We start from the raw sequence: 18,381 nt of genomic DNA, 5'->3' as shown, positions 1-18,381 counted from the left end.
TCCTTATTTTACCTTCACTGGTTTTCCAAAAATGTTCTTTTGGTTGGTGAATTATTTAACTAAAGAAACTCACTTTTAACATACCAACAATTTATTTTGAAATATGAAACTATTTCTCACAGTGCATTTAATATTGTTATACAGTAAATGCGATCTCTAATGGAGTCATTATGCTATTTTAAAGTTTGGCAAGTCAGAACCCGAGTTTAGAAATATCTATTGATGCAACCAAAACTGAAACTGGTGAGATTTGTTTCCCTTTAAGGCGCAACAATAATCGTAATTTACACACATTATTTGAAAAAGATGTTGCATCAATTCCACATGTAGTTTATTATTAGAATAATCTTGTTGATAATCTTGACTGGAAAAAAATTGATTAACAATAAAATGAAAGAAGTACTGCGATTGGCTGGCAACCAGTTCCAGGTGTACTGCGCCTCCTGCACGATGATAGCTGGGATAGGCTCCAGCACTCCTGCGACCCTTGTGAGGATAAGCGGCTAAGAAAATGGATGGATGGATGGATGAAAGAAGTACCCTTTAAAATAATTCATAGGATTTACCCATGTAAATCTTTTCTACAACCGTTCATAAAAGACATTGATACTAATTGCTGTTTTTGTGAAGGATGTATCTTGGAATTGCCCACGCTCTGCCTAATTTTGGAAAGATATCTTATCATTTGATAATACTCTGTATAGTACCAAATCTTTCTCTTTACTTTGAGCATATATTGTTTGGCTTCATTAACTATGCACCTGTGAGCAAAAAACTATTTTATATTATTAATCTCATTGTACTAGTGGCTAAACGGCATATTCATAAATGTCGATACACTAATCAATGTTTTTGAAAATGAAGTCAAGCAATATATTAGGTCCATTAGAAACTCCACGAATTTGAAAGCACATAAAACTTTGGAGGTAGGAGCTCTATATAGTTTATTTCTGTAATGACACTCTGAATATTTTCCTGTATTTGTATTTCGCCCCTGGCAATTGAACTTGTATGTTGTGTTCCTAATTAAATAAATTATTTAAGGGAAAAAAAAAAAAAGACAAATTCGAGTTATTTGGTGTTATGGCGCCTCCCGTTGACCACATGAGGCTCAACTACGCTGAGAACCGAGAGAGAGCCACCTCGCTCGGGGAACATTCAAGAAGCTCAAAGTGCAGCGGCTAAATATGTCAAATAAATCGACGACTTGAAGACTTTAATCTGTTTCAGATTACTCAGTCATTTTTTGGGGAAAAAGTAATAGTGGTGAATAGCATTTTTACATAGTTCAACACTCGTTTGAATGAAAATACGTTTAGCGAACACTTACCAAGGAGTCTTGAACGCAACTCGTCAGCAGGTTGTTAGGTTACGATGGTGACTCTTGGTAGGTAGCTAACTCATTTTACCTATCGAATCGTCTCAGCGCTTATAAAATACGTGGGTGAAACTTTTTTACGCGATAATAAAACAGGGAATATCATTTTTGGAGTCGTTAAACTAATTGAAACCTAAATATCTGATAGCTAGCGTCATAGCCCTCATGCTAAAGAAGTTAGCCAGCCACAACGGAACTCGTCAGTTCACGTCTTAGTGACAAAATATAACACAAATATGTTAAAAGTTTACAAAAAGGCCTATTTAAGTGACCTAACGTGTGTGTTTCACAATAGTGGAGGTGCTGAGTCTCCTGCTGGTGTCGGCGTTGTGGGGCTGCACCAACCCTTTCCTCAAGAGAGGCACGGAGGGAATCGAACATGTGTCCAAGTCAGGCAAAGTGGCTCAGTTTCTTGCTGAGCTCAAGTTTCTCTTCCTTAATGTCAAGGTAAATAGAGCCATTTTTCCTCATCAGTGCAAACCCCCCCCCCACCCCTAAATTATTATTATTACTTTTTTAAAATTATATATATACATATATTCACACACAAACATAAAATTGATGATTGATGCCCATCCTTCTTTCTCCATCCGCAGTACCTCATCCCGTTTGTCCTGAACCAATGTGGCTCTTTGGTTTACTATTACACACTTTCCACTGCAGGTGAGACATATACTGTACACTCAAATCAAGCTAGGAGGAGCAATAATATATCGACATAAATTTTCCTGTTCCAGTTCGCCTCACGTGGCCACTTGTTCGACAGAAGTTGTGCATTTTCTAGTTTTAAATAATTTTATGAGAATAAAGCTGTATATTTTCAAGGTTTAAAAAAAGGTTGTACTGTATATTTTTAAGATTGAAGTCATTTTATAACAAAATCCTTGTGTTACAAGAAAAACGTTTTTTAATATAATGATATATCTTCATGATACATTAATTCATGAAAAAAACTACATTTTTGAGAAAAAAGTTGGGTATATTTGAGCAAAGTCTTAATTTTATGGGAATAGTCATTTGAAGTGAAAAGAGTAGTATACTTTGATACAAAGAGTCATTTTTTTATATAGTATATATTTTTTCAATATAAATGTGCTACTTTTACAAGGAAAAAGTCATATATTTCATAAAGTTTTTGTCGTATTTTTTTTGGGGACAATTAATTTTTTTGTTAAAGTCGTAATTCTGCGAGAGTAATGCCCATTATAATTGTTTTTCATTTTAATTAATTAATTCCTATTTTATTAATCTATTTATTTATTTAATTTTGGCTGAAACAACCCTTCATGATCTTTTTGGAATCTTTAACTATTATTAGTTTTTGCTGTTGTTCAGACCTGTCATTGGCTGTTCCCGTGTCCAACTCTCTCACCTTCCTGTGGACTGTGCTCACTGGCAAGTTGCTGGGTGAACACTTTGGAGGCAAACGTGAGTCCTATCCGATCTTGATGTATTAGTTTGCTTTCCCAAAAGAAGAAGAAGAAAAAAAAAAAGTAAACATCATCGGGCTTTTTGAAATGTTTTTCTTTATTTTGGGAACTGTCTCTTTTCAGAGGCTGTTGCTGGAATGTTCCTCACTATGGTTGGCATCACGTTGTGTATCATAAGCTCCATAGAGGACGCCGGCGCTCAGTCCTGAAGACGTTCCAGTGTTCATGAACACACTCACAAGAGCATTTGCTCTTTATTATACTGTGGTGCCTTGACTTAGGAGTTTAATTCGTTCCATGACCTGCTTGTAGCTCATATCTCAACTCATCTTTCCCCACTGAAATGAATAGAAATCCTGTTAAATAATAATCCGTTCCAGCCCATTATAAAACACCAACAAAATTTTTGGGCACGTTTTTAATAAGAAAAATAACACTACAGTATTGTACTCAACACAGCCTCGAAAATAATACAACTTTAAACTGATAACATTTAGTGTGTAGTAACACTCCATAAAGGTGCTTTCCTGGGGTAACAAGATAACAGCACAATGCGAGGTCGTGGTTGTAGCTGATGAGTATGCGACAAATGATTGACATTAACATTAGACAGGCCTTCTCACTCTGATTAGTTGTTTATCTTCAAGCGCAGTGGTTTCTTGTATATCAAATTAGAGGCACAAAGTGGGGCCAGAGACCAGATTATTTTTCACAGATCATATTTGTCATGTTCTACTGTCAAGTCATAATGACTGTTTTAAATATGGAAATGTTTTTTATTTGTTTTTTTTGGGGGTGGGAGGGTTGCAAAACTCTTAAGTCAGGTTACTTTTAAGTCAAGGTACCACTGTATAAATAAGTCGTGTAGCTACCCCTTCCCGGAACATAAACATCTATACACACTGGCACGACCATGTCAGTTTACTGGGACGCAAATCATGACAGCGTCTCCACGAACATAAGATCATCATCTCAATTTATCTGAGAGATGAAATGAAGGAATGCTGTTCACTTTTTATATTAAAAAAAAAAAGTGTAATTGCCCTTTTAATTCTCCACTTTCCTGTGAGCTAATGTCGGTCAAAAGGAGGTCACCGGCGGCCCGTTCATCCAGGTCATTTACATTCGAGCGGCGCGTCCGACGGGAACCATATTTCTGAGCCTAAGCAAACAAGTGAAGACGTGTCCAAAGAGCATTACGTCAAGTGTGAGAGGAGCGCGGGTGGGTTCACGCAGGGTTCACTCCCACAACTTGACCAGATTTATGGAGCTCCTATAGAAACGTTCACTTTGTCGCACTTAAACGCCAACGTGAAAGTCATCTGCTTAAAGGCCTTTACAGGACATGTGAAATGAAAGTGTGGGAGCACACCGCTTCGTGTCTGAAATATATTCCTTCTCCTGCACCTTCTTTTCTCCACTGATGCTTGAATTTTTTATGAAAATAAGACCAGAACCCTAAACAAGAACTTGAGGCACATGCACTTTAATTCTTTTGATGACTTGGATATAAAAGTACACACCTCCTGTTCTCGTTGTTTTGTTACATAAAAAATGAGACCAAGATTAATCATTTCCAAACTTTTTCCAACATTAATGTGGCCTGTAACTTGTACAACTCAACTGAAAAAAATGTTGTGTTTTCGAGCGAGGAAGTAAAAATAAACAACTGAGACAATGTGGTTGCACACCTGTGCACACCCTCTCGCAATTGGGGATGTGGTTGTGTTCAGAATTAACCAATAACATTCAAACTCAAGTGAAATACGAATCAGCACACAACTGTCGCCAGTTAAAGGGCCTCTGATTGGTTCATGGAGAATGATGTAAAACTCCCATTTTCAATCTGGTATGGGCTAAATGGTTCTCATGACTCAAGCAGTTAAAAGCAACAACAACAACAAATGGTGTCAATTGTACATAAAATAATAGTGGGGGTGGGGAGGAAATAGCGTGGCCTATTTGTGTTTGTTCATCTACTTTCAGTGTTATGGAGAATGACAAAATTTTATACATCTAGAATTAGATCTTGGGACTCATAAAACTGTCTAAAAAAAACAAAAAACATTCTGGATTGTTGGATTTGTCTGTTTTTAGCTACCTTGTGGTAATAATATTCAGATGAAGTGATCAAAATGTGTATTGCTGTGTGAAATATTGTGTATCTGCATCCAAATAAATCTCACCAAAAAATACAATTTTAATCAAATACTTTTAATTCCTTTTTTTTCCATTCAGACTTTCAGGAAATTATTTCATTGCATAAACTAAGATATGTACACTTCCGGAAGCATTTGTTATACTTTTTTAATGTAAATTTTCCTTTATGAAAGCAAGAATATATGACATATATATAATCTCCTCAGAGTGGTTACGATGGTTCTTCGATTAGGCCTTCTCCCTGGTGGTGGTTCTGTGCTCCTTTTGGAGCCTTCTGTAAAAAATAGATTTGGATTTTTGAGCCCTGATCTATAGCAGTGGTTTTAAAATTTTGTTCAAGTACCACCCAAAAATACGTAGCTCTCCAAGTATCACCATCATGACCAACATTAGAATACACTAGTACTATAGCAGACCTAAATATTCATAAAAAATGAGTGGTTTTATTCCTAAAGAGTATAGCTGTATTTATTATTGTAATCCACTGTAACATTATGTACTTGTTTGAACATGGTTTAAATATAGAACAACAAAAAAACTACTTCATAAATCAAATGTATTGCACATAAAAGTTTAATAAAAAAATACCTAAATACATGTTTAAAAACATACTTTTAAAGATTAAATGCAAATGTATTTATCTTAAAAGTTAAATACAACTGACTGTACTCAGGCAGTAATTCTTTCATGTACCACTAGAGGAAGCCTAATGGTACGCGTACCATTCTTTTACGAATCACTGATGTATGACATACAGTTACACTCGCCTTTTCCTCTTGATGGTCCAAAGTATTTCCCTGAATTTCTCTATGAGAATTGGGAGTGTTCAAAGTCATCTTGTTGAGCACAGGCTCCTTTAAATGGAGATACTGACATTAGACACGCAATACAAGTTAGTCCTAAAAAGTGTGTGATGTGTGTGTACCAGATTTTCAGTGTTAAACTCCTCTTCTGTGCTTTGTATTATCGTCGTCTTTTCTGCTTCATCTTGCTCAGACAGCGGCAACTATAAAATGGCAAAATTGGAACATTTTAGAAAATAATAAAACTTTAAACTGATAACATTTAGTGTTGTAGTAACACTCCATAAAGGTGCTTCCCTGGGGTAACAAGATAGCACAATGCGAGGCCGTGGTTGTAGCTGATGAGTGTGCGACAAATGATTGACATTGACATTAGGCAGGCGTTCTCTCTCTCTGATTGGTTGTTTTTCTTCAAGCGCAGTGGTTTCTTCAAATTATAGGCACAAAGTGGGGCCAGAGACCAGATTATTTTTCATAGATCATATTTGTCATGTTCTACTGTCAAGTCATAATGACTGTTTTAAATATGGAAATGTTTTTTTATTTGTTTTTGGAGGGGGGTTGGGGGGGGGGTTGCAAAACCCATAAATCGGGTTACTTGTAAGTCAAGGTACCACTGTATAAATAATGTAGCTTCCCCTTCCCGGAACATAAACATCTATACGCACTGGCGCGACCATGTCAGCCTACTGGGATGCAAATCACGACAGCGTCTCCACAAACATAAGATCATCATCTCAATTTATCTGAGAGATGAAATGAAGGAATGCTGTTCACTTTTAATATTTTAAAAAAAAGTGTAATTGCCTGTAATTTTAGGAGCCCTGTTTATGTAAATACAGAACTTTTTTAATAGAATGCTTGTGTTTGTGTCTTGTGTACCTTCAGTGTGCCATGCAGACCATCATATGTGTTGTTCAGCTCCTCATCCTGCACTATTTCTGCTACCCTCTTGAGGATAAAAGACACATTTACAGTTTAAAAAAAAAAAAAAGACTCACTGGACAATTTATTAGGTACATAATCTAATGAGCTCCAATAAAAGAGATGTGTCAAAAATTCTGCCTTTACAAAAATAATTAGAGAATTATCTCAGTTTTGATTGACAAACGTCAGAGAGGTAATAACAGAGCTCTGTGTTGACCACACACGGATTGTATATATTAAACAGGTTTAAGATTTGAGATTGTTGACCCCTGAACATTTTCCAAGCAGATCGGGTAGGAAAAAATACCCCATAACACACCCCACACCACAGGATAACTGCTCGGGATAATCTTTTAGAGACATCCGTCAATCGGGCCTTTGCTACCTAATCGGAAGGGAAGGATTTGGCCCAGTTATTGGTATAGGTCCACCCTACTTTCGCGGGAAGTGACACACGACCAGTGTAATATTAGTACATTAAAAACAATAACACAATGCAAACTAATAAACTAACTGATAAAGGTCACATCGTTGAAGAATCTCGCCCATCTCATTCGAGATGCAAGTTTAATTTGTTCACACCTGATCAACAGGAAGTTCTGTGGCAGTATTCTCGTCCTCCTGCACCTCCTCGGCTCCTCTGACCTCCTCTCTCCTCCTCCTTCGTGCTCCCGGCTTGAAGAAGCTGCGATAGACTGAAACAAAACACAAACAATACATTAGAGTCAGCTGAGAAAAGATGGCGAGTATGTGTGATGGTGGGTCCTGACCGGGTCCGATGCTGTGGGGAGGTCTCGGAGTTCCTCTGGCTTTATAAATCCTGATGGGCTTGGCGAAGAATACAGAGGTGTCGTTCGCTCTTGGGTCTGTGTTCAGGCCTGTCGTCTGCCGCTCCTGTGGGGGAGCAGCTTCATGACCCGTCGACTTCACCCTCCGCCCGTTTGACTGAGAGTAACAGTATGTCGGACTTTAAGGGACATGATGATATATTAACTACAGCATATAAACAGTGCTGTGACACCGTAATTGCCCCCCCCAACTTTCTGACTTCTGATCTCCCTCATCCAGAAGAAAGAAATGGCTAGTTTCACATTTGCCAAAACACATCTTGATGATCCCCTTTGATGAGAATTTGGGAGAAATATTCTGTGGACTAATGAGACAAAAGTTGAATTTATTGCAGCGTGTGGAAAGTCAGGATTATTGACTAAGAATTCAGTAATTTGTGTGGAATTGATTGTTGATTAATTGTGGCTTAAAACACTGAGGCAAAATTAAGCACACTAATTGGCTGCTGTCGATTCAGTGTCAACTAGTTTGCTGTCTAAAGAAGAAGAACATGGCGTCATTTAGCTATAATCGGCATTGCACTACATCCATAGAACAGCAAAAGTAATATATTTTTCTTAAATGAAGAAAGTTAGTCAAACTGCCATTCCTATTGTATTTATATACAGTATATGATTTTACCTCTGGAGAGTTAAGCAGAGCGGAGTCACTACATTGGTCTTCTGGACCGCTTCCTTCCTTCCTGTTCTACAACAGAAAATGCTGTATTAAAAATGCGCTGACTGATTGAAATGACTTTCTGCAGAAGTACTTTACAAACAAATTTAAGTTCTTAGGAGTAACCCTTAATTGCACAGGAACCCATATTTCGAGAAAAGGAAAGGTGGTTGCTGTTTTCTCCTAGCCAGTCAGTGAAGAAGGGTATTGACAACAATGAAAGTGCTAGATTTCAATACAATTGAACAGAAGTTGTTAAAAAATGTATATATTCTAATGAGTAAAAGTGACAGAAAGTTGCTAAATTAAAACTGTATTTTACTGCAAGGGTTAAAAAAATTTTGTTTAAAAAAAACATTTTAAAAATTCCAAATAGAGTTTATACATTTTTTAGAATATTTTTAGAATATACATTTATGTAATATTTTGAGCAAAAAAATATTTTTTTACATTATACGCATCTATATAGTATTTCACAAAAGTGAGTAACCTCACATTTTTGGAAATATAACTTTTCACGGGACAACATCGAAGAAATGACACTTTGTTGCAATGTAAAGTATTCAGTGTACAGCTTGTATAACTGTATATTTTCAACTTCTAGTGAGCGTGCAGTGTGACAGATTGTGAGGGTGATCAAACCAAAGTCAACACACCCGCTCCCCATTCATACTTGAGACCTTGTAACACCAACGAATCAAATGACACTAGGGGGGATGGCTAATTGCTTTCAATTTGGACATTTTCACTTTGAGGTCTACTCACGTTTGTTGCCAGCAGTTTAGTCAATGGCTGTGTGTTGTTATTTTGAGGGGATGGTAAATATGCAGTGTCATACAATTAGATTTCTTCAGAAATCCATGAAAGACTATGAGGAAATGTTTACAAAAATGTGTGGAGTGCACTGACTTTTGTGAGATACTGTATGTTATTGCAAATGAAACCCTCACGGTATGAATGCCAAGAGACAAGCATTCCACACTAGTAATTTTGTCATTTTCTTTTTTTTTATGTCACAACAAATTGCTGAAATATTTGACTATCTGCAATAACAAAAGGCAGCATATTAAAGCGGCCATAAAACCCCTATGCTCCTCAAATCCACTTGGGGGCGTATTTACGTGGTAATATCATTTGCGTTCTTTCATGACATACAGTATTAGTCAATACTGTCCTTGGTATGCTGCTTGCCGCAGTTACTTCATAACAAAACCCCCTCATGTTTTGTTTTGGAGAATACTATAGAGATGTCTGCTGATATTTTTTATTTGATATTTACCTGGTTTCGCCTCAGTGTTCGTCTCTTTCCCGGGTGATATCTATAAATAAAAACAAGTGTTAAGTGAAGAATTCTGTAGAAAAATGAACATCTTTCCTCAATGGAGAAATTCATTCAAGGCAGTAGGCTTGCAAAATTCTGTGACTTTTCAAAGATTGAAATGGTCCATGGCAATTATTGGAAATTTATGAGAGTTAACAGGACTAAATCAAGAAAGAACAGAAGTTTAAATATAGTTGGTAAAAATGTTTATGCTTATTACTCATGAGAACAAGCAACCTTTATGCAGCTGAATATGAAGGGCCCATATCCTGGAAGGTTTTTGCAAAATGCAGACGCTAGGCTTGAGAAGCTTGAGGGAAACTACATTTTTATTTGCACGTTGAATGTTTTGTTTGTTTTTGGGGGAGGAGGCTTGAACGGATTAATGGCAATTTATTTTGCAGTGATGTCTTATATGGCAAAACAAAAGTTTGTATTTATACTTCTTTCCAAAATTCCCCATCTTAACTTTTTCATGGAAATTTACCAAATATTTCCACTCCTCTACAACCCTAATAGCCACTGATACACCTTTGACATAACAGTACCTCTCTGTAGCTTTAGAGACCAGCAGCTCCACGTACGGAAGCCTTTTGAACCTCTCAGTTCCCACGGCAACATAGCAGCGTCCGGTCTCCAACTCCCCTGCCGAGGTGACCGTGACCCCCTCTACAGAACACAACCTGACGTAAAAGTACAGCGGTCACAACCAGTCCAGTCATTTCTATTCGGCCAGTGTCCCCCCCCCCCCACTGACCTCCGCACAGCGCCAGTCCGTAAGCTGACCTTCTCGGTGACCAGGCTGAGGATCTGCTCCAGGTCCCGCTGCAAGCTGCGAGGAATGATGAATCGGAACGGAGGGCACAGGAGGTCCCCATTGCGGAAAACGCTAAAATATTACATAAAGGCGTCATACAAATACTTTGAAACAATGTATGTGATTGGACGACTTTGGGTCTTACTGTATAATACAGGGCACTGGAACAAACTTCCTCCATTTGGCTGACACGTTGGGCCTCTGGATTGTTTTTGCCTGTGGGAGAGATTCCGCTAATAAGATGTGTTTCGATCAAGCACAACAGTTTGAGAAAACAATTTAATGTGTATCTTGTATCAAAACCGGGGAGCATGGTAGCCTAGTGCAGTGGTTCTCAAACCTTTTACACACAAGTACCACCCCACAAAATACTTGGCTCTCCAAGTACAGTAGTGCCTTGAGCTAGATATGAGGGACCCGACTTTGGAGTTTTTCGAGATCCGAGCTGTCTTTCGAACGATTTTTTTGCTTTGACTTGCGAGCGCAGACTTCAGATACGAGCGCTGTATTGTGGCAGCAAACTCAACTCACTTCACAATAAGCTTGGGTTTAACAGTGAACAAAAGAGGCTTCAAGCTCTTTAATGCCACTCCAAGTTGAATTTTACTGTCAAACTACACAATAAACAAAGAGAATTACAAGTTCCATCCATCCATCCATTTTCCGAGCCGCTTATCCTCACAAGGGTCACGGGAGTGCTGGAGCCTATCCCAGCTATCATCGGGCAGGAGGCGGCGTACACCTGGAACTGGTTGCCAGCCAATCGCAGAGAATTACAAGTTGTGTATTTCAAACAACTTGGACTTAGAAATGCCCCTGCTAGCTTAATGCTAACACATATGTGAACAGAACTTAGATGTGCTAACGATTAGCATGGATAATTGTGGTGTTACAACTCCTTTGACAATGGATATGGATATTCGAACACAAATGGTGAAACAACACATGTAAACAGACAATATCACAATATTCACAGGTATATATTATTTAACCTCTGCGAAAAATGACTAATATTATTGCAGCTAATTGAGTCACTGAGAGCAGTGGCGAATCTTCTTCGTTTGGCTGTATAATTTTATTTTTCCTGGCCCCTGGTGGCCAAGCTCTGCACCTCAGAAGGAGAAGCATAATTAATTGAATTGAATAATTAAATCATGATGCACATACGACAATACTCACATGCATATATGATTTATCCTCTGTTAAAAAAAAAGAGACTATTATTATTGCAGCTTAGTTGCAATGGTCTCCTGTGCTTCATCATAAAATCTAAGAGTAGTACAGGTATGTCTATGTATTATACTGCCCCCTGTTGGCCAAGGCGCACACACCACAAGGAAATGGACTGCAAACATCTTTTTTATGCTAGTCTTACCTCGAGTCATCCACATTACTAAAGAACAAGTGATTGGCTATAAAGCGGATAAAACCATGTTAAGCATTCATTAAATAAATGGAATGGGCTCCAATTGAGCCTAAGGATGTATGTGACATTTACAATGTCTGTGATGGAAACAAAGCAGCTTTTCGGGCCTGCCCAGACATGCACTGATTAACACACTGACTATACTGTCAGCTTAACTCTCACATGAGGTTACGCTTGCTGCCGTGCTCCGCAACACCAAGGCATCCCAGCGATCTGCAATGCACGTAGCGAACATGGGTGCACACAGGGCACACGTCCAAGGCACACATAGTTACTCTCTTTTAACGCTGGCCGAAGAAGAAGTAGCGCTGTTGGCTTGAAAACAAAGAGACACCTTACTAGATGCTCAGAATACAAAGTGAGCACTTGTGAGCGAGAGTGCATGTGCATTGCTGCCGCTGTGACCTTTGTCCAGCATGGTTGTTACCTCCCCCAAGGACTTTATACTGTAGCTTGTTTCTAAGTAAGCAGCATTATCCCAAAACTTCTTATACTTGATTTTGTTTCCGTATAAAGAGACTTTTTTTTTTTTTTTCTTAACATTGTAAATATTTTTGGGGACATTTTCTTGGAATTTCTCAATGAATAATGCATGAATCCTAATGCCCATATTGAAAGAAAACTCAACGAATGTTGAAAAGCGACACAATGTATAATAAAAAAAAATGGAACGTTTCTATAACAAAGTTGTATATTTTAAGAAAAAAAAATTACAATATACAATTCTATCCTCATAATATTACTCTGTCCTCATGATATTGTGAGATGTTGTTTCTAAAAATTACAACTTTATTCTGGTAACAAAGCTTTAGTCTCATAAAATTGTATGACTATTTTATACCATTTTATATATATGTGACAATTGCGAGATGTGTCTCCTAAAATTGCAACTTTATCTCGATAACATCAAATCATGTAACATAAAATTTTTCTTTAAAAAATATAACTAATCTCACATAATGAGATGTTTCTCCTAAAATTACAACTTTATTCCCGTAACATTAAAGTTTTCGTCTCGTAACATCGTACAACTATCTTGCAAAATTATGCTTAAAAAAAAAAAAGATTATTCTCGTGATACTCTGAAAAGTTTCTCCTTAAACTAAGACTTTATTCTCTTCACATTGAATTTTTCTTTTATTTTGAAACATTATAAATGCTATTCTTTGGGAAGAAGAAGAACAATTCTTCTAACATTACGGCATTTGTCCTTGAAACATCACTTTTTTTTCTAAAACAAAAAACGACTATCATCATAATATTAAAAAACGTTTCACAAAATTACAACTCTATTTTCATAACATTACATTTTTGTCCTGCAACATTACTACTTTTTATTCTTGAGTTAAAGTTCAATATTTCAACATTAAGAGATTTTCCCAAAACATTGACTTTATTTTTGCAACATTACAGCTTTTTTTTCCCCAAAAAACCCCAAACCAAAACAAATACAGCTTTATTGTTATAAGAACAAGTTAAATACAACTGATCTATGTTTGATAGGCATCAAACTAGTTGAGTGCTTAATCTACTGCGGCAACAGTAGTGAACTCCGTTTGCTTCAAGGCAGGACTAATCAACAATCAATATTAACATCTATGAGACGTTGGGTCTATTTTTGTCCTAGTTGACTTGGCAGGAGGTCCAGTGGTGCATTCCTGTTGTTAAACATACTTGGATGAATAAGTGATGGGCTGAGCAGTGGGCCTTAAAGCGAACACGTTCAATAAGAAAGATGAGACGGCCTACCTGAGTGTCTTCACGTGCTCCTGGCTGCTTTTTCACCCCCGTGTTGACGTAACTGTATTTTGAGAGCATAAACAAACCCCTCTTCAATACAAATGTGGAGAGGTGTCAAAAGTACTCACACCCTTAAAATATCACTCATCAATACTTAAATTAGTACAGTACTTCTACTTTCAGAAGTACTCATTTAACTCCTGTAATTAAGCAAAGGGAATAAAGTACACACTGAAATGTACTTAAGCACAAAAGTAAAAATGTAACTATTTTTACTTGCAAAAGAGGTGCCTTGAGATATGAGTTTAAATCACTCCTTGACCACACTCATAACTCAAACATATCTTTCCCTATTGAAATGAATGGAAATGCCATGAATCAGTTTCAGGCCCCCCACCCAAAAAAAAAACAAAAATGTAATGTGTTTTTTAAAATAACACACTGTCATATTACATTTTGTAAAAACATACAGTAATGACAGTTTTTGTCATATTTTCTGGGGCAGTATAATACAGACATACAGATGTACTGTACTTGAGACTTAGATCCTCTTGGCTTCTCACTACGGCAGTAATAGTATTCATTCTTCGCAGAGGATAAAGAATATATGCCTGTGAGTATAGTTATATGGTCATGTGTTGCTCCACCATTTGTGTTCAGATATACATTTTTTGAAAGGGTACACCGTCACAGAGATGCTAATTGTTAGCCAGTGTTCCTATGGAGTTTCCCACTGTATGTTAGCATTAAGGTAGCGGAGGCTATGTGGTACATTTACTAATTATATCTGCCAAACTGCTCGTAAGTCAGGTAACTCACATCTCAAGGCACCAATGTAATACTTTACTATTTATACAAAGTACAATACCTATCCATTCTCATTTAGATAACTTGGCACAGCGGAAAAAAAAAAACTTCGACACAAACAAAATAGTTTCCCTCTTTTATTAACTTATATGGGCTTGTACTGAGAAGAAGAAAGGTTCCGGTTACATGTCACATGTTGAAGAACTAGCTAGCACTTACTCGACCTTAATGCTATCAAAAGAACATGTTCCCATATATTTGCTAACATTGTGAATTCACCAAAAAGGCCACATTAGCTAATGATAACAACTGAAAAAAATACTCTTCATGTGTATGTGATTTTTTTTAGATTGAACAGATTTGTATTTTTTTTTAACACTGATTTTTAGGCTCCTCCGAATCTGTTGCCGTCATCATTAATGCTCCCTGGTTAACGTTACTCCATGTTATTTCTATTCTTGTTTTCTTATTTTTTATTTTACTCAATCAGTGCCCAAGCTCTTAATCAATCAAGATCTCAAGCGCAGTTGACTTTACCTCACTGTATTACGCTCTTTTTACATCGTGTTGTCATTGACGGAGGTTGAAAAAAGTATTGAGCCTATCTTGACAAAGTAAGGAGTCGAAAATACAGATATCTGTCAAATGTGGGGAGTCAAAGTCAAAAGTCCTCAGAAAAATAGTCATAGAGACACCTTACAAATCTACTCAAGTACTGTAATTAAGTATTAGTACATTGTTCCTTTCAACCACTGCAAACTTACTCCAGTTTCTTGAACTTCTCAAAACCCGCGGCGACATACTGGGCCCCCGTCCGCAAGTCCTGGAGGTCGGCGACCTTGTGGCCCTGCCTGGGGGTGTACAGGGTCCTAACGGCCAGCGGGGCCCCGATATTGTGGGTCACCTCATTGAGGAAGGCCTCCATGGTGGATACTTGGCGCTGGTTGATCACGAACCGTCGGCCGTTAAAGAAGGGATCACCGTTCCTGTACACCACCACGCTCTTCACTGGGGGTAGTGCCGTCGTCGCGGCCATCTCGGAGCCCTCTACTACTAACTCTACTATTACCTCTACACACAAACACACCCACCATTTACAGCGGCTGAAATAAGTATTTAACACGTCACCATTTTTCTCACTAAATATACTTCCAAAGGTGATATTGACCTGAACATTTCACCAGATGTTGGGAACAACCCAAGTAATCCACACATGCAAAGAAAGTAGAACAAATAAGATCAGAAATTAAGTTGTGTGTAATAATGTGAAATGACACAGGAAAAAAGGATTGAACACACCAACTGGTATTTATTTAATACTTTGTACAAAAGCCATTGTTTAAAATGACAGCTTCAAGACGCCTCCTGTATGGAGAAATGAGTCGCATGCATTGCTCTTTTGTGATTTTGGCCCATTCCGCCACACAAGCAGTCTTCAAATCTTGAAGGTTCCGTGGGCTTCTTTTATGGACCTTGAGTTTCAGTTCTTTGCGTAGATTTTCAATTGGATTCAAGTCAGCTGACTGGGTGGGCCATTCTAGCAGCATTATTTATTTATTTGAAACCAATTGAAAGTTTCCCTGACAGTATGTTTTGGATCATTATCCTGCTGAAATGTCCACCCTCGTTTCATTTTCATCATCCTCGTAGACGGCAGCAGATTTTTGTCAAGAATGTCTCGGTACATTTGCCCATTCATCCTTCCTTCAGTAATGGGAAGTTTCATTTGCTGAAAAGAAGCCCCACGCCACCGAACTTCACTGTTGCTATGGTGTTTTTAGGGTGATGTGCAGTGCCATATCGTTGGGTGTGCATTATGGCATCCAAACAGTTCAATTTTGCTCTCATCAGACCACACTATATTCTCCCAGTATTTAACTGGCTTGTCCAAATTATGTTCAGCAAACTTTAAATGAGCTTTGACATGCTTTTTTTTTTTTTTTTTTCAGCATTGGGGTCTTGTGTGGTGAGCGTGCATACAGGGCACTCACTCTTTTCCTTGTGACAATGAAATTGCCTTTTTTCACCTCCCTTTCTTAATGTGTTCGATATTTTTTCTGCGTCATTTCACATTTTTACACGCAATTTAATTTCTGAGCTTATTTGTTCTACTTTCTTTGTATGTATGGATTACTTGGGTTGTTCCAACATCTGGTGAAATTTTCAGGTCACTAGCACTTTTGGAGGTATATTTCGTGACGTGTTAAATACTTATTTTAGCCGCTGTAATTATGCGAATGCTGGAGAACATTCACACACATGTCATTCTACACCTGACTTCAAATATTTATCACTATTCTTGGAATTCATTAATATACAATCAGGACATGTTGGACATTGCTTTCCATGTTCCAGAAATTCCCCCAGTTTTTCCACAATTCCACACACAAAAACAAAACAGTCAAGTGAATGAGACATGCAACAAAAAAATGGTTCCCATCTTTACCATTGCAAATTCAAAATGTTCAGCTCATTCAATACATCTTATTTACTATTTTGCACATTTCCTAAATTCCACACTTTTTACAAAAGAAATTCCCAAATTTTGGAGATATATTACCGTATTTTCACGACCATAAGGTGCACTTAGAAGTCTGAAATGTTCTCCAAAATGGACGGTCCTGGAAGTCGGCGACCTTGTGGCCCTGCCTGGGGGTGTACTGGGTCCTAACGGCCAGCGGCCAATTCCAATTCATAATATTCACTTTGCTTTCCCCATTCCCAAAAAATAACGACTTTTCCCACAATTTCACATTTTACACACACAAAAAGACATTCCAGTGAAGTTCTCAGTCTTTCTCACTCCAAATTAATTGTTAGGCATATTTGGAGCTAAAGTAATCTCCACACACACCAAATTCCACTTTTCACCATAAAATTCCCAAATTATGACATATTTCACATATTTACATCCTCCACCCACATTTATCGACTGATTCAAACCATCCCAAATCTCACATTCTATGTTTTAACATTAATTCCACATTTGAGCATTCATACAGTTCTACAGAAATTACATTCTCTAGGTCTACACCCAAAAACTTTCTAATGTTCTACTCCTTCCACATTTCTCCACCAATTCAAACTATTCCAATTTAAAAATATTGACCTCATTCAGAGCAAGTTGGACATTGCTTTCCCACAATTCCACATTTTCCAAACAAGAAAAAAACAAAGTGAGTAAGACAAACATTTCACCATCTTCCATCCATCCATTTCCAACACCGCTTATCCTGGTCAGGGTCGCGGGGCGCTGGAGCCTATCCCAGCTGGCTTTTGGGCGAAAGGCGGACTACACCCTGAACTGGTCGACAGTCAGTCACAGGGCACATATAGACACGGACAACCATTCGCACTCACACCCACACCGTCACTGAGTGGGAACTGAACCCACGCTCCCAAAGTCAGGCGAGTGTACCACTAGACCATCAGTGACAATTTCTCCATCTTTCCCATCCCAAATTCAAAGCGTTCAGCGAGGAACTGTTTTCCACATTCCCAAAATTCCACTTTTTACAAAGAAATTTGCGAGATTTTACATATTTACCACTAACTTCCACATTTCTTTACCGATTCGAGGCATTACAACTTCATACTCTTTCACTCATTCAGGCTACACACAGACTATTTATCACAGATTCCCATATTTCCACAGCTTTTCAGTTCATTGTCAGCTCTTCAGCATTCACACGCAATTTGAAAGAAATGGCATTCTCTCGTTAAATCTATGCATTTCTGAACACAAACTCTACAGATACACACCACAAATTGAAGATGGAGATGAATCCCCTCGGTGTGGTGATGATTGGTGGTACAATCACCACATTCTTCTTCTTCTACTGACACACACGCACACACACTACAGCTGCGTGTATTTCCTAGTTGCTATGACAGCGCAGCAAGCAGTGAGTGGCTTTGTGGGCCAAACCATTGGCAGCAACTACAACAAAAGGGACAGAGTGGGTGGTGGATGGGAGGGTGCCGCGTGTAGGCGGGTGACCCAATATGATAACATTTGCTCCGATTTTCTTTAATTGCAGCAATAATGGAATAAGTGTGAAGATAT

At 38.0% G+C, this 18,381-nt stretch overlaps 2 protein-coding genes across 4 annotated transcripts; one reads left to right on the top strand and one right to left on the bottom strand.

Annotated features, from left to right (window-relative positions):
• The first annotated feature begins 1,109 nt into the window (after positions 1 to 1,109).
• Positions 1,110 to 5,019, top strand: tmem234 (transmembrane protein 234). 2 transcript variants are annotated; one of them, XM_061795668.1, is made up of 5 exons: positions 1,110 to 1,387; positions 1,674 to 1,825; positions 1,975 to 2,041; positions 2,714 to 2,806; positions 2,932 to 5,019. In XM_061795668.1, exons 1-5 carry the CDS (start codon positions 1,375 to 1,377, stop codon positions 3,015 to 3,017), a joined length of 411 nt encoding a protein of 136 aa, XP_061651652.1. In that variant the 5' UTR covers positions 1,110 to 1,374; the 3' UTR covers positions 3,018 to 5,019. The 2 variants fall into 2 exon arrangements, with proteins under 2 accessions (XP_061651652.1, XP_061651651.1); XM_061795667.1 differs by lacking the exon at positions 1,110 to 1,387 and adding an exon at positions 1,469 to 1,577.
• dcdc2b (doublecortin domain containing 2B) lies at positions 5,004 to 18,061 on the bottom strand. Of its 2 annotated transcripts, XM_061795664.1 has the most exons (14): positions 16,876 to 18,061; positions 15,080 to 15,386; positions 13,518 to 13,569; positions 10,488 to 10,558; positions 10,283 to 10,414; positions 10,074 to 10,208; positions 9,484 to 9,523; positions 8,169 to 8,234; positions 7,469 to 7,643; positions 7,281 to 7,393; positions 6,654 to 6,722; positions 5,894 to 5,974; positions 5,736 to 5,822; positions 5,004 to 5,242 (listed from the first exon to the last, which is right to left on the bottom strand). In XM_061795664.1, exons 2-14 carry the CDS (start codon positions 15,349 to 15,351, stop codon positions 5,180 to 5,182), a joined length of 1,356 nt encoding a protein of 451 aa, XP_061651648.1. In that variant the 5' UTR covers positions 15,352 to 15,386; positions 16,876 to 18,061; the 3' UTR covers positions 5,004 to 5,179. The 2 variants fall into 2 exon arrangements, with proteins under 2 accessions (XP_061651648.1, XP_061651649.1); XM_061795665.1 differs by lacking the exons at positions 6,654 to 6,722; positions 16,876 to 18,061 and having other exon boundaries at positions 15,080 to 15,989.
• Between the last annotated feature and the right edge of the window lie 320 nt (positions 18,062 to 18,381).

This window comes from Phyllopteryx taeniolatus, chromosome 13, assembly GCF_024500385.1.
Source record: "Phyllopteryx taeniolatus isolate TA_2022b chromosome 13, UOR_Ptae_1.2, whole genome shotgun sequence".
NCBI classification, from domain to species: Eukaryota; Metazoa; Chordata; class Actinopteri; order Syngnathiformes; family Syngnathidae; genus Phyllopteryx; species Phyllopteryx taeniolatus.
The sequence above is the reverse complement of the archived record's forward strand: the minus strand, read 5'-3'. Positions and strand labels throughout refer to the sequence as shown.

What these genes read in the sequence shown, in the direction of transcription:
- tmem234 (XM_061795667.1), top strand. Translation starts at nt 1,544, where the DNA reads ATGCTAAAGAAGTTAGCCAGCCACAACGGAACTC. An exon ending in AGCCAGCCACAACGGAACTC is followed by an intron (nt 1,578 to 1,673) that starts GTCAGTTCACGT and finishes GTTTCACAATAG; the next exon opens with TGGAGGTGCTGAGTCTCCTG. An exon ending in TTCTCTTCCTTAATGTCAAG is followed by an intron (nt 1,826 to 1,974) that starts GTAAATAGAGCC and finishes CTCCATCCGCAG; the next exon opens with TACCTCATCCCGTTTGTCCT.
- dcdc2b (XM_061795664.1), bottom strand. Translation starts at nt 15,351, where the DNA reads ATGGCCGCGACGACGGCACTACCCCCAGTGAAGAGCGTGGTGGTGTAC. An exon ending in GTCTCTAAAGCTACAGAGAG is followed by an intron (nt 9,524 to 10,073) that starts GTACTGTTATGT and finishes TTTTATTTATAG; the next exon opens with ATATCACCCGGGAAAGAGAC. An exon ending in TGGACCATCAAGAGGAAAAG is followed by an intron (nt 5,243 to 5,735) that starts GCGAGTGTAACT and finishes TATTTTTTACAG; the next exon opens with AAGGCTCCAAAAGGAGCACA.